Genomic DNA, 15,996 nt, shown 5'->3' on the forward strand with positions numbered 1-15,996 from the left:
TACACCAATTTAAAACAAATTTTAAGCAAATAATAACTAGATTTATATCTACTCATCAGTTGATTTAGGTCTGTTTGATTTCTTCTTGAGGTTGCAGCTCCAACAACATCATACGCAATTAGATTTCATATGGCCTACCGCATTGTCTATTCGTTCTATCAAACACATATCAGATTTTTGCTCCAAAAACATCATAAATTCTTAATCTTAATTTTGCAATCCTCATAACAGTGTTGCAGTCGAGTATTTTCCGAGTACCAACGTTCTCTGCAAAATACTGAACTGGGTAAGAGGGAATAAAGCCAGAGTGCACAGGCATTTGATGGTAAATGTGCAAAGGTAAGATTACAAAATAAATGTTAGACTTCAGACACTCCCAGTTGTGTAAAATTTAATATTTAAGGACAAAAGTACTTGGAAAGTACCCAGCTGAGTACTTTCCGAGTACTTTTGTCCTAAAAAATTAATTTTAATCAAACAGTGATGGTCTGAAGTCATCATGTTGCTTTGTAATCTTACCTTTATGCACGTACCATCAAATGCCGATGTACTTCAGCTTTGTTCCCTCCTAACTAGTTAAATATTTGTTAGAGAACTTGGTTCTCGAAAAGTACTTGACTACATCACTGCGTCATAATAACAATATTCACAATCTAAAATTAATCCACACAAAACATCTGTACCGATAAAATGGTCTGGGTCAAATCAGTTATATTTCTTATCATTTTGATGACAGTTAGTAATCCAAATACAGGAAAAAGATAATCAATGACTCGCGGTGTCATGTTGCTGGTAGCGACGTTTCGGCTGCTGGTGAGTTGCCTGATGAAGGCTAGCAGCACCAGCAGCCAAAACGTCGCTACCAGCAACACGACACTGCAAGTCATCGATTACCTTTTTCCTGTATTTGTCATCCACCGCAGTGATTATGTTTATCTCTTCTAGTTAATAATACATTTACTTGTAATTTTAATTGGATCACTGCAAATTTTACATTCGTTTCTTATGCTCACAAATTGAAGATCCATTGCACTGAATGCATTGGTGTCTTTGTTTCTTATGCTCACAAATTGAAGATCCACCGCAATCTCTGCACTTGTCTATTTGCCGGCCATGCTCACATTTACAACGCGTATTGTAAATTTTTGCTGAATCATTACATTGAATACAACTTGTACACAATTTGCCATTTGAAAAACTTTGAAAAATTCCAAATCTTTCTCTTTGTGACAGCGGTTAGAGACTTTCGTTCCCATCTTTATTTATAATATACACTATTATATATTATATTTTTAATTTTTATTGGAGTGAATAACTTACAGGAACTTCCGTGTTTAAAATCAACTTTGAAAATTTCACGTCTCGCAAATGCTGTTTTGAATTGATCCCGTTTTTCATCGGGTATAACATTATTTTCATCTAGCGCTTGTTCAAACGAATTTTGATCCTTACAATGGAACAATGTGATCCATGCCTTATTTTTGCAATAAGTCTTCTACCACCGAATTTATATTTCTGTGTCAATAGCCAGCACGAATGCAAATAATGCTGGCCATTGAACGCCGTGTTGCTGCCTTTAGACTTTTTACGATATTCAATAAATTGATCAGCGGCACAATCGTCTATGATGAACAAAGTATTCACACCGTCAAACGCTTTTTTGTAAAGTTCCAGCACTATGTTTAACTCAAGTTTTTCACGGTCTAAATCGCATAGGTATACATTTTTGTTGGTAAATATCCATAGTCGTTCTAAATAAGTTTTATTTTTACTTAGTGTTGGGCATATGATCACAATCACTTCAAATGCAAATCGATACTCAGTTTCCAAGAGGTCGAAGATCAATTGGGTTTTACCAATGCCAGTTTTGCCCACGATTAAAGCACAATGCGGATTTTTATACATATTTAAACTCATACTCATTTTAATAAATCAAACTTAATTAAAGTCTTAAATTTTCCGTCCTCTACCGTCAACTGTGCATCCGTTATAAAAAATGTGCACATATACAAGGGCCCCCACAGTTTCTGCTTTTCGCTCCATTTGTATCGATAAGCCACCACCAGAACCAAAAGGCCTGCCTGACCCATGAGCCGAATTGTTATCCGAACTGCAGAAATCGAGCCCAAGGCCAAATTTGTCTTTAAGATAGCTGCCTAGGTCAACGCCGGTTAAATTTAGATCTTTCACAATTGCTCACCCCGACTCGGTGTCCGAATCGCCGAAGAATTTGCTAATTTTGTAAAATTGTAAAAATGCTGATATCCGAACAGCCCTTGCGAATATAATTGATTAGGTTTGCCTTCGACTGTGATGCTGGTTTTAATTACATGCTTATTATAAAATTTCTGTGGATTTTTAATGGTGGGATCTTTGAACAGAATCAAAACACCTTTCAGACTTTTAATCTCTTGATCAATGTTGATGTACCACAAAGTGTCCGATTTATTAATGGCTTGTTTTTTTCAGGAATGAATCTGGTCAAACAAATAATTAACGGTGCCATTGTGTTTACTTCTCAAAGCTTGTGCCAGGTCGCAATTGGTCACAGCTTCATATTCCAAAGTTAAATCGTAATTGCGTACTCTGCAGCCGTGTCTGTCGATTTGACAACTTTGTCATGGTCATTAAATGTCAATTGATATGTCAACGATTCTTTAAAACCTGATAGTTAAAAAGGCCCATGATCTGTCAATAGAGGCATATCTAACGGAATGGCATATAGATTTTTATAAGCATTGGCAATCGCTTTATCTTTACCATCATCTGCTAATGTATTTGCATCGACTGCGGAAAATCGCAGCCAAAGTAAGCCATGTTTTTAGTCTGTGTCAGGGGCAGCCAGTTGTCTTTAACATTGTGGAATATATCAGCATCGTGGTAACTGATAATTTTGTAAATCGACGTTGATTTCCGACACCAAATTATGTGCCATGTTGTTGTAAACGGTACAGTTGTCATCCAATGCCCCGTCAAGTTCGAGTTCGAAAGTGAGTTTTGCGGTACCAGGTACAACATAGTCGTCTACACCCAATGCAGGGAACTTGATGTTCAATGTGTGACCTGCAGTGATTGTGCTTGGGTTATGTGTAATGGTGATTTCTTGTCGTTCGCTCTCGATAGCTCAGGGCATTTTCAACTGGCGGCTGGGATTTAATTTTTTTGTGTATTGGCTCGACATATTTCATTATAAACGTTTTTTATTTTAAGTTCCTTACTTCCATATCACAAAGATAAATGACAACACGATTAAAGACACACCTGCTGCAAAAAATAAGTCTAGAGTTCTCTTACGAAAAGTTTCAGCTTCCATTTCTGCTAATCGTCGTCGCTAATCTCTAAAAGCATGTCCCCGTGATGATCAATGTCGGCTCGCATGTCGCCTGGCATTCCTTCGATGTTTGTTTGATCGGCTTGAATTTCTGTTAATATATCTTAGATTTTTTGGTCCATATTTTAAAACACATATTTTAAAATGGCGAGTGCTTTAATGATGGTCAGAGGAGCTATAATAAATGCTTTGGCAATTCATGGGCTCCAACTTTTTATTCAGTAGTTTATCTAAAAATAAGGTTGATGAACAACATGACCGTAAACAGAATGTAAACAACATGACCTTGCCCTGGAACGATTGGCACAAGCAAAACAGGCCTGGGAACAAAATCATGTGCATTTGTTTCTTATCGAATGCATGAGGCAAGAGCATGCGAGTCAAACTACATTTGTCAACGTGGACAAAGCGTTACATGCTTATTCTGAATTGACGGGTAAACAGGTGTTGCCCTCGCCGCCGGAGCCCAAGTTATCAGATATTTACGTGCCTTCGGAAGATCAGAAAATTTGCAAATTGGTGTGGATTCTCGGCGGAATCGCTTTACTCGGGTTATTGACGTATCAGTTTAGTTAAGTTTCACTTTATCTTAAAATGGAAAGAGAATTTTCAAAATTATTTTACAGCCCCAAAGGCTATTGGCGTGTGCCAAAAGCGCTGTGGATCATTTATATCAAAAGACCGGTGCCGATAAGTCCACAGTAAGAACCTGGCTAAAAAAGCAAGCCATTTGGCAAATTTATTTACCTGCCCCCGGGTATGTGTCCAGGCCGAGTACTTTACAATCGGAATTGGTCAAACCCAATTATGCGCATCAGATGGACATATTGTATTTGCCTGGGAGTGCACCAGAAAAGGTCCAAGGGTTAACCACTACCAGTCGGGGACTCCGAAATCGGAGCCGTATGGTTTATATGTGTGGCCGGGGTCTCCGAACTCAGACAAAGGAAACAGGGCCCTGTAACAAAAGACCGAACTCCGAACAAAAGACCAGGCTGCTGGGCATTACCGGCATTTTTCACTCTCAAAAGTGGTGATAATCCAGCGTTATTTTGAAACTGTATACCAGGGTTTGGGCATTGAGAGCAAGCGGATTACCACTGGGGACAAAAGCCCTCCACCACCGCAGCGATGAGCCACACAGCACCGCTGCACGCTAATCTGGCCCCTATTGAAAAGAGGTCAGCAGTGCACTGAGCCAGGTGCGTGAACAAAAGACAGTTGTATTAACACCGCACAATCTGGGCTCTGTTTACAAGGCTGCAGGCCTGGCTGAAATACTCGGGCGTCAATGAAGGTCACCTGTCAACTTAGAGTAGTGCCTACAGATTACTTTGTGCGGCTATAAACGACCGTTAAATGAAATGATGAATTTTTGAAGGATTTTGAAAACGGAAAATATGATAGTCATGCCGGCCCAGCATCATCAACGTTGAAAAGTTCCCTGGCACAAAGTGGTTGAGACTTATAAATACGCTTTGACGTGGGTTCCAGGTATAAAGAAGCTGAACCTTTGACGAGTAAAACAGCCGAGCAAAGCGCAGCAGCTATAAAACTGATCTACAACAGATCACCTTTGACTTGGCCTAAAATAATAATGGTAGATTCGGGGTCAGAAATGAAAGGCAAATTTTAAAAAGTCTTGACCAAAAACAAGGTCAAAATTCAAGTAGGCGAACCCTGTGTTCATGGGTCACAAGGAATAGTCGAATGGTTCAACAGGACTTTGGCTGACAGGTTGTTTGGTCATCAATACGCTCAGGAAATGTTAAACGTCGGTACGCAAAACATGGGATGGGTCGAACATTTGCCACAAGTTATAAAGCGTTAAACGAAGAAAAGACCCGATTAATTGATGCAGTTCCCGAGGAAGCTGTCAAGTTGGACTGTGTGAAGCAATTACCGGCTGCTCCTGTCCCCAAAAGGAGAGAAATCGAACTACCTTCAGATGCAGTTGTTAGGTACCTATATTACTGAGGTGAGCAAGAAGGCGGCACTGTTAAAAGGGCAACAGATCTGATTTGGAGCGTCAACTTGAAAAACGCACGAGTCAATTTAAATGGGTCAGTGGCCGGAAGTTGAAAATGAGGCCAACGTTGTATTATCTGCTAAACGGCCCCAAGCGGATACCGAATTACCTCCTAAGGAATAGGCAAAGGTGTTATCATTTTACCGTTTTTAAAATTTTACATTTAGTTGCGTAAAAACCAAGTTGAGGGTTTCTTCTGTTTTCACAGTCTGAAGTAAATATCCATTGGTAATTGAAAAGGTCGAATAACTTGTGCTGTTGATGTAAATAACCCTGTAAGTCATCGATTTGAATTTCAACAAGCAGGCTGTCGGTGTCTCTATATACAAAAAAACAAACATCGGGGCCAAAGCCCACTTTCAATGTATTGCAATAGAAATCGTACATTAACGTTTTGGATAAATCAAACACGCTTACGTCACAATAAATGGGCTTATTCAATGGGGTTATTATGCAATACATTTTGACAAACAATAGATTGCACTCTTTAAACGGTGTAGTCAATTTATAGCGTGGTTTAGAAATCAATCAATTGAATCGATTGATGCCCTGTAGGTCTCTCAGCAGGTATCCGTTGATTCGATCTCTCACGTTTTCCATCGTCTTGCCAAATATCGAGTAGTTCGTCAATTTGAAAAAGTCTTTCTCGAAATCTGACTTGTCGTGGAGTTTTGTAATTCATGCGTCCATTGAAGGAGCTTTGGATCAGCAAATGTTTTGTTAATTGTGTGAACTTCTCACGATAGTGATTTTACGAAATGAATGGCTGCGTCTTGGCCGCAGTATGTTTCGCGACTCGTGCACACACTTTTACATCGTACGACAGCGTAAGAATTGCTGCGTATTGACTTGTTCAGGCGTAAGCGATTCTAACACAGATTCAAAGTCAGCATATATGACAAAGAGGACGTCTTGTTTATTTTTGTAGTTTTCAAACTTGAGAATACGTTCGCCCTTTAGAGGGAATTCGACTTTGCAAGGTGCTGTGTCCATTCCTTGGCAATCTTCTCTGTGTTGGTTTAGTTTTGTTCTGTTTGAAAGTGAGACAATCAATTAAAACACCAATATGATTTACCGTTGTGATTGTTGACGTCGTCCATAAACCGACAGAAACTTTTAATCCAACAAAAGTGGGCTGTTTCACCTCAATTGAAATAAAGTGAATTGACTGGCTTGCCTGTGTTTAGTTTTGTGAAGTATATAGATGCCATCTTTCCCAGTGTAACCCAATACGTTAAGTGCTAAGTTGTTTTGCTATTCGATGCGTGGAATCTGTGAAATCGGAGTGGGAAAGTCCACGTGTTTAAAGCTTAAGCTGTAGCCTAATGTGTACATTGACGTTCTCTTATTGTGTATTTTATAACTTGGGTTATAGTTGCTAGCTGATGTTTGACGTCAGAATATAATCTTAGAGCCATTCTTAACACCCAGCAAATGCATTGATTATCTTTTTTGTTTTGAACGTTGATGATTGCTGTTTTAACTGCCAGTTCTTCAGGTAATGGAGTGTAAGTCGCTCCTACTGGGTAATAGTGTGCCACGTTGATATAAAACTTAATGTCTTTATCAAATACCCTGCCAGAGCCTTGTTGTTTGTAAGCTTTGATGTCTGTTATATATTATAAACACCGATTTTAGTTTCTTCCAGTTTTTCTAATTTCAGCTGGACTTTGATCGAAGTCCGTAATTTGGGTGTTGAAGACCCTAGAAATTCTTTGTGAACAGTGATTGCTACCGCTGGGTAGCTGATAACTCACTGCGACATACTGGAGTAAATAAATGATGGAAAAGATGCACAGAGGAGATGCACAGTTCTCTTCAATAGCCATCAGGAGTCAGCGAGTGATCCCCACAGATACGCTCAAAAATTCTGAATCGGCGGGTGGTTATTTGGCATAAGTCAGATGTTTTTAAAGTCAGTTATGACATTTTGAGGTTCCGGTAGTAGAGAACAAATACCCAAAATACGAACTGCGATTAGTCGTAGTGGTTCCTAGTCCTCTGGACCAGCCAGTTTCTTTCAGTTTTCTTGTCACATATTTTTGGAGAATTTGAGTTAGTTAGTGATTCTGTTTATTGTTAAGAGAGGCACTTTGAGGATGTAAAGACGTATACATGGCATTATGAAAATGAATGTCATTGTTGAATTGAAATTGAATTAAAGCAGATTTTCTGTATCATTGGAATATCAGAACAAACACTAAATTATCAAAATTTAAAGGAACCTGGAAAAAGAAATATTTTACTAAAGCCCCTTGAAATTGCATCTCTGAGTTTCAATTAACCTCATTTTAAATTTTTGTTTTTGCAATTTTAACCCATATTCTGATGCATATTGGGTTTTTATGCTAATACATATTTGCATATTCATGAGCAGAACTACGATGTCATCCAAGGCACTGAATCTTAAAGTTGCACTGATTCGGGTACAGAAAGTTTCTAGATCTTTTTTAACCACTGCTATGCCGGATTTTATTTTCTTTCGCAAATTATTACCCTGTAAGTATATGGCAATAATCCAGCAAAAATCCTTTTCACAGATATGTTCCTCATATGTTCCTCCATCAAGTATTTTCTGTGTAACTCTTTCCATGCTGGGTACAGCGTGTGTGGCACGACTAGTCGGTAGATGGCGCTTCGTCTTATATATTTTATGTTTGGTCTGGTGTCGAGATAGCGGCGCTTCATCCTATTTATTAGTTTCGTTCTATATGTATGTTACTTTCGTTCTATAGCTATTAGTTTTGTCCTATATGTATTAATTTCATCATATATGTATTATTTCTGTTTGATTTTTTTGTACTAAGGAACTCATAAAGAGCGCCTCATAGTTGACGAAGGCTTTCTGGAGGGGCCAATCAAAACTGCTAGGTTATCACCGGCGGGAAGTGTGTATTTGGCATGGTATTTGGCCTTGTAGCATTCTCTGTTGGTGCGGGGAATAAACTAATTTGTTCCATTCTTTGTTGGTGTGTGGAATAGAAGTAGAAAGCCACACATACAGTTAATGGTTTGTTCTTCGTAGAGAAGAGCTAGTCAACCACATTCCATTCTTGGTTGGTGTGAGGAACGAGATAATTTTGCAAGTGAAGTAGAAGTTTCACAGGTGTGTTATGTCAACCAAGAGCTAGTGTACATGTACCAAGAGTCGAGAGCGATGTTGGTGTTCATAATGCTCAGGTGAACAGTGGTAAACACGGACTGACCCAGCTTTCTTGTGGTTACGTTTTATGTGATTGACCAGCAGCTGATGAAAACCACACATGCATTCAAATAGGCTCCACGTACTACCCATTGTACATGTACATCCTATTAGCATTTTAGTAAACCACACAGTAAATTGGGCAGCCTTGTGCGTGAGTTAGTCAGCAACACAGCGGGTTGTAGTTGTTCTAATCAGTCATATAGCAGATTTAATAAATCATAAAATGGTTCTACTTCAGTTCACATTCATTACCATTCAATTACTTTTGTTGCATGTACAACAAACCAGAATTATTTTGTATGTTCCGAAACTAGAGGTCCAGTCACATTCATTTGGTGAATTATTTTGCAGGTTAAGCAATCAATCCCTTCGGCGGTACATTTCCCCAAATGGGCCTACATCACTTTGCCTTGAGGCTGCTTTGTTAGTATCTTGTCCAAAGAAGACACAAATTCAGGAAATTTCGCCACAGTAAAAAAAAAAACACTCATGGGCAGCTCGGCCTTTTTTGTTTGCCGGTCATCTAGAATACGTCTAGAACACTGGTTGTGAGTTTGGCAGTGCCATAGGTTTGAGTCACCGGCCGTCCGAAAGGTTGAAGCTAGACCTAGTCAGCTTCAGTGTAGCACCCTCATAACTATTTAATTATCACCACGTAATAATTAAGTTAATTACTAAGATTTGAAGTGATGACTTAAGTGACCAATTATAAATCACAATGGATTCACCTATAAGAGGTTCTGTCACAATGCATGTATTATGACAGAACTCTTTATACTTGGTGGTACACAGATCTATTGCTTTGCAAGGTTTGAAGAATCTTACTGTATTAGATATAGGCACATAGTCCTATGTGCACTGCCCTAGACAGCGGACACAGTTCCTAGCAGATGTTATACTTTTTGCACTCAGCCCAACTCTTTATGCAAAAGGTGGGATCACAAGCATGTATGCAGCTTTTCGTGGTTAGAAGAAGAATGCTGTAAAATCTGCACTGCCATATTCATGGTTCCAGAGAGCTGCCACAGATCCCCACAAATCTGCACCAGTTTGCATTCAACTGCCCCCCTTTTCTTGCAATTATGACAGTTTGAAAATTGAAGGTTTCACAAAAGGAGGATTCTGAAGAGGATTCTAGCACTAATTATTCATAAAGTGGGCCAATCAGAGTTACTGTGCACTAACTGGTAGCCAATCACAGTCCACTGTTTTAGCCAATCAGGCAAGGGGTCAGATTATTTCTGTAAGGCAATGCTATTTTAGGAGGGAAATTCTCATGTAAGGATCATTCTGTCACAGCTTGTTGGGCAAGCTGGGTCAATTTGCCCACCATCACCCCAGCACCTGCCTTTTTGAAGAATATTTAATTATAATGGCGTTTCTAACCCCTTTGCGCTGGGACGCGGCAAGACCCACCGTAAAAATTGAGATCCTCAACCCGCTTTTCAGCTATTATTCCCGGCCCACGCTCGAGCAAACACGGTGAAAGAAGGCAGACCCTGGCTCTTGTATATATGGTCATTGGCCTTTGTGTGTAGCCCAGAAATGAAAAGACCAAATTTGCATCATAATCACCAGCTTAACAATAGTCCCCACTTTGAAAAAAGGCAACAGGAATGTGGAAGTGTGAGTAGATCCGCATGCTACCGAACAATCAGCCTTTTCACCGTGTAATTCAAAGCGTGCAGAGCACGCAGGGCCACAAACCGAGAATTTGCGGTTTGACAGGTGGCCTTCGTGGCCAAGCAAGGCTGGAATTCTTGGAGTCGGCTTTCAGAAAGAAATTCCTGTCATCAAGGGGTTAACAGGATTCGAAGATAGCCACTTCCTTATACATACAAGATGTGGAATGTATCTTTACTGTTATGATACATTGTACATGTATGTACCAACGAAGTTATTGTTGACATTGATGTTTGCCATAATACACTGTAATTTGTAAGGGGTCAGCCACACCCTCTTATATACCCAAGGGGGTGGGGTGCTGTATGTTCCATGGCACAACTAGTGCTGACCCTAAAAGGTTGGATGGATCATTCTATTATTTCATGATTGTTCCTGGGGCCTAGGAGCCCATTGATTTGTGATTGGCATGTAAGCCAAATGACAATAGATGTACCGGTACATGTACATCGGATCTGGCAGTCCTATGTTTGTTTGATGTATGTTTTGGGGCATACCAGCCTATATGACTGTAACCAGCTTGCCCAAAACAGATTTGGTATCTGGCAAAATAATAAATAATAGATGCTGTGGCAAGAGTCAGGAAAATAATTTGTCTGGAAGTTTGTTAATTTGTGAGTCCGAGTTTAATTACCTGCATAGGATTCACCAAATTAGGAAAGAGTGTTATCAATAAACAAAAGACAAATCAGACAAATCCGGGCATCTGTAACTGTAGCACTTGGACATGAGGATTTCCCCAGAACACTAAACATGGTAACAACATTGCCAGATACTTTTTTGGCACCTAGCAACAGACTGCCTCCAAACCAACCTGTCCCCCTGGTTGCCTTTTCAGCTGCACACTGGGTCGGCCAAGAGGAAGCCTGAGTCTCTATTGACAGTGACTGCCACAGTATAAAATACACAACAGATCAGATATATAACACAGAAGCAAATAGAAACTTGCAGCATTCTAGGGTGTGAAAATACATGTCCCATCACTCTGACAGCAGGAGAAAGAAGGGCAATTACAGGCGTGGCACTGCAATGCATAGTTGGAGGCAGAAGGTCACTACAGTTGATAAAACTTTTGCAAGTGGTCTGACAGCACTGGGGAAATATGTACAGGTAGATGCTTTTTGTTCAATGAATGCGCGCTATAGATTTGTTACATTTAGTTTACAGAAATAATGTTGGTTAACATTTAAAAAAATTGTTTTGTCATCCTGTTGTTTAAAGACATGGTAATAATTTATAATTATTAATAACTATGCAATAATTATATAATTTTCAATAATGATTTAATGAACATGTCAATTAAAAAACAGGGAGGGGCTTGTCAAACACATACCTCCTCTTAGATGGTCATTAGCACCAAGAACTGCAAAGGTTGATTGTTCAATGGCATCAGCAGTACACAGCAATCACCCAGTGGCACAGTGGTGGTACAGAAATCAGATAAACAGGAAATGAAGAGGAGCACAATGTTAGTTAGATTTTTGTGTATGCATTTTCTTGTCCATGCTGTTTTTTTTAGAAGAACCCCCTCTTCTCCCTGGAGTGGTATCCACCCTTTCCAAATTCCTTATTCTGGCCCAAACTTCCTATAGCAGTACGTTTTGCAACTAAAAGTCACTCAGCAGGCTAACAACACACAGGCAAGACATATGTAAGCTCTTCTTTGCTCAATGTTTCCATTCATTCACTCACCATGATAAAGTGTCTGCTTCGTTTTTGGTAAATTTTCTGACTTTCCAATAATGTTCGTTATAATTGTTAACATTTTTAAGATACTCTTGTTGTCTAATTTCATTATCTTGTTTGTTTTGAACCACCAAAGATAGCATAATTAGCTTCCTGTCACAGAGTGTTCTATGGAATTCCATAGCTGCCCTTGTGCGTTGCCCGCCGTGCGTTACCCGTCATTCGTTGCCCGTCTTTTTTTATCATGCTTGCGCAGTGCTATTTTTCACTTCGACCATTGATCTTTTTACATACTTGTTCACCCGCCATGCCTGTCTGTCCTTCCATGATATCCCAACAGATCATGACCCCAGAAATACAAGAGTAACTTTGAACTGAATTTATATAAGTTACTTACATTGTTTGATTCCTTAATATGTTTTATAAGAGACAAACTGATTCAACATTATTTTGAGGGCGGGTATACCTACGATGCGATTTGCTGTATACTCCAAATCAGACATGACTTGAGTTGCACATAGGCACACAGAAGTCTTTTAAACAGTAATGTCACTTTGCTAGCCCCATAAATAGCGCTGACATGCTGGACTACCTGTGCTCACTGGCCTATCCACCATGGCATACATGTACACACCCACAAAGGCCAATATTTTCTGAAAATTAAACCAGGAGACAATTGTCCCCATAATATTCAATAAACAGTTACTTATCCACAGCACAATTGACAAAACAATTTGCTGTCTAGTATTTGTGGATTTCAAGGTAAAATTGCGGGGAAAAAATGAAATGTCTGTATCGCCTGGCAGAGTTAATTCTAGAATTTCATGAAAACAAATCAGTACATTTTTACAGTAGGCAAGAGTGAATTGTACTGCGGATAAGTTTGCCTCAACATTTTTGCGGGAAAAACAATTTTCCCTAAAAACACTTGGTTGAATTCTCCAAAAAGGCAGTGCGCGACAGATGACGCACGATGGCAGATATGGAATTCCATAGCGTTCCCCCTGCTGGCTGCACATGCCATGAGTAAATGTTTGGGCTGAAGCTCTGGACTGCTGGTCCTTGATTACTATTCACTGTTGACAGGAATAGAACTTGTTACGATATTCTCTATCTTGTTTAACTGGATATTCATTATTTCGAACTGAATGGGTGCTTGTGCAGTCTTGAGATACCAAACATTTTTATGTTTCATTGTATCATGCATATAGGAAAACAAATTTCTTGTGTTTTTCTTTATCGTGACGGTTATAATAAATTAAATTAAATTGAATTAAATTGATTTCCCATTTTAAGTCCAGTGCAGACATTCCATGAAGTTTTCTTCTCGGTTAATTTGTATGTATATGTCTTTGACCCTGTAATATAAATTTTGTTACAGCAGTTTGTTCAAGTTTTAATTGTTTGTCTGTATTGAAGTTTCCTATAATTTTTTAACCACTGTGTTATGATTCTTTTCTTATATTTTTGGCTTATGTTCATATTTTCTAGGCTTGTGATTTACCCTTGTTGACTTCAGGTATACAGACTTGCTGTATACAAAGGCATCCACACACCACAGATGATGCCTTAACTTGTTACTTAAAGCATGGACCATTTAAAGGTAGGTTACACCATTGGTAAAATCCCAAAAATCAGATGACTGTGTAATCCAGGAATATCTTACTTGAAAGTGCATAACAGCCTCAGTCTGTATATATACCAGCAGAAATTCACCAAACACATTGGAAACTGAAATTAGAGGAAACTCAGTGTATTAAGGAATAAAGTAGAATATAAACTGGATCAGTGTAAAGTTAAAATTTATTTAAGGAAAGGATTTTCTTAAGTAAAAACGTTGCAAATTCAAAATCACCCCCAGAACATAATGCTATCGTCCAAATATGATGGCTGTTTCCATCTGCCCAGTGAGAGGATTTTTGTCAACAAAGAGTATGATTTCGACATGTAAAACCTCACGTATTTCAAGACATAATTTCCTTGTTGCCCGTATCAGTCGAAAACTAAGAATGGAGTTTTTAGACTTTCAGTGACAAACAAACTCATGCGAAAGTGTTTATTATTAGCACAATTACGAACGCTCGTGTAAATACTCGTTTGTTGCGTGTCACAGACACTAGTCGACTGCATACACGTAATTTTATATAACAGTTTTGCTCTTACCCAACGTATATTAATAAGCACTGTATGCTCAGTGCTTGTCCGAGAGCTTGCAAAAAACTCACAAGCTTACTCGGGTGGGACTCGAACCCACGACCTCCTGCTAACTAGTGCAGATGTCTCAACCACAGAGCTTACTGAGCTTAAAAAAAAAAAATAATCTTGAAAATAGTTCGTGGTACCCGCTGCTTCACTTGACTCGGACCGGCCAGCCGACCCTGATAAGCTCGATGGTCGGGTGGTTAAGACATCTGCACTAGTAAGCAGGAGGTCATGGGTTCGAGTCTCACCCGAGTAAGCTTGTGAGGTTTTTTCGCAAGCTCTCGGACAAGCACTGAGCATACAGTGCTTAATAATATATGTTGGGTAAAGGTAAAACCCGTTACAAAAAAATTAACATCTCCCCAACGCAAAAAAAAAAAATACATCTTGCATACATGTACTTCACTCCTGGATGAATTTTTTCATACATTGTTGAGGAGGCACACTACTCTAAGGTAAATTCAATGATTACTCTTGGCCGTGGAAAACTGCTCTTTCATAAAGGGAAAGAGAACCTGTCATGCCTGTTCGTCACCATGACACCGGGTGTTGTTCACTTACTATGAATGCCCAGTACTTCATTGATTTTACGCAAGATAAATTACAAGATCTTCAATTTATTCATTGAAAATGCCACACTGTTTTCGAAAAGCAGTCGACTCAAACATGAAACAAGTGGAATGTAAGTTGCAGAGAATCTTATCCATATGCTGTCGGGTTTAATTTGAAATTGCATGATGTATTCCTGGGGGATTTGCAAGATTTTCCGTTTCCAAAATTCTTCACAAATTCATAACTTTATTAACTAGACATTTATACCCACACAAATGACCGTCTGGTGGCTACTCTAATCTGACAGACAGGGCGTGACATCTAGTCATGCCCAAGTATTTCAGCCAGGCCTGCTACCGTGAAAAGAAAGCCCAGATTGTGCAGTGTTACATAATTTTCTTTTGTTCCTGAAACTGGCCCAGTGTGCTGCTGGCATCTTTTCAAATGTGGACCAGATTAGCGTGCAGCGGTATTGATCGCTCATCCCTGAAGCGCTAGAGCGATTTTGTCCCTGGTAGTAATCCACTTGCATTGAATACCACAAAAATTGGTATAATCATTCAAAACAATGACGGATTTCCTCCGCGATTGACAACTGAAAAAATGTTGGCAATTTCCAGCAGCCCAGTCTTTTGTTGAGTATAGTCTTTCCTACATGGCCAAGCTCCTTTTTCCGATTTCGGGCACCCTGGCTTTGCTTATAAAGCCAAAGTCTCTGGTTCTGGGCACCTCAGCACAAAGTGGTTATAAACCTTAATCTGCCATTCTTATGAAATTGTGACTCAAAAAAAAAAAACCCCAAGGGTGTACCCCACCTTTAAACAGGGATATCCAACTGCAAGCAGCTCCGCTGCAAAAAACATGTGTGATCTTGGTTTCATGTGTGTTTATATGGAGTGTTCTCAACTGTTCCCAAGAAAACTTGCTACCACATGATGTGCATTGTCCATAAGTTTCAATAAACTTGTTTTATTTTCATGAACAATTTTATTTATCACTTTTAAATAGAAAAGAAGTACATGCAGTACTTTAGATCAAGTTCATGATTTTCTTTCTTGCCTTTTTAGAAGAAATAAATCAGTTTGATTTTCAGATAAATCCTCAGAGCACGCATATTTGGGGCTATCATTTTGAATCCATTAGTCCTGACTGCCGTATACAATTTATAACCAAATTCACAAAACTATTGAACATTTTTCTCGAAAGTGGCTCAGTATTATTGTTTCATTCTTTTTTTTAGGACATAGTTGCACATTTGAAGACTCTGGTATGTTTTTGACTTATATAATCAGCTAAAATTATTCTAAA

At 39.1% G+C, this 15,996-nt stretch overlaps 1 protein-coding gene across 8 annotated transcripts in view; it reads right to left on the reverse strand.

Moving 5' to 3' along the window:
- Positions 1-15,996, reverse strand: part of LOC110980156 (MYCBP-associated protein-like) — a 287,473-nt gene that overhangs the window by 40,339 nt on the left and 231,138 nt on the right. For 7 of the 8 annotated variants that reach the window (XM_087139862.1, XM_087139860.1, XM_087139861.1 and 4 more), the window contains one exon: positions 11,582-11,611. The exons of the other annotated variant lie outside the window; for it this stretch is intronic. In XM_087139862.1, coding sequence (XP_086995988.1) covers positions 11,582-11,611 — 30 coding nt within the window. The remainder of the gene's footprint in view (positions 1-11,581; positions 11,612-15,996) is intronic. 8 annotated transcript variants of the gene reach the window in all.

This window comes from Acanthaster planci, linkage group LG08 (genome assembly GCF_054643075.1).
Source record: "Acanthaster planci isolate LZ-2023a linkage group LG08, COTS_SCS, whole genome shotgun sequence".
In the NCBI taxonomy this organism is placed as follows: Eukaryota; Metazoa; Echinodermata; class Asteroidea; order Valvatida; family Acanthasteridae; genus Acanthaster; species Acanthaster planci.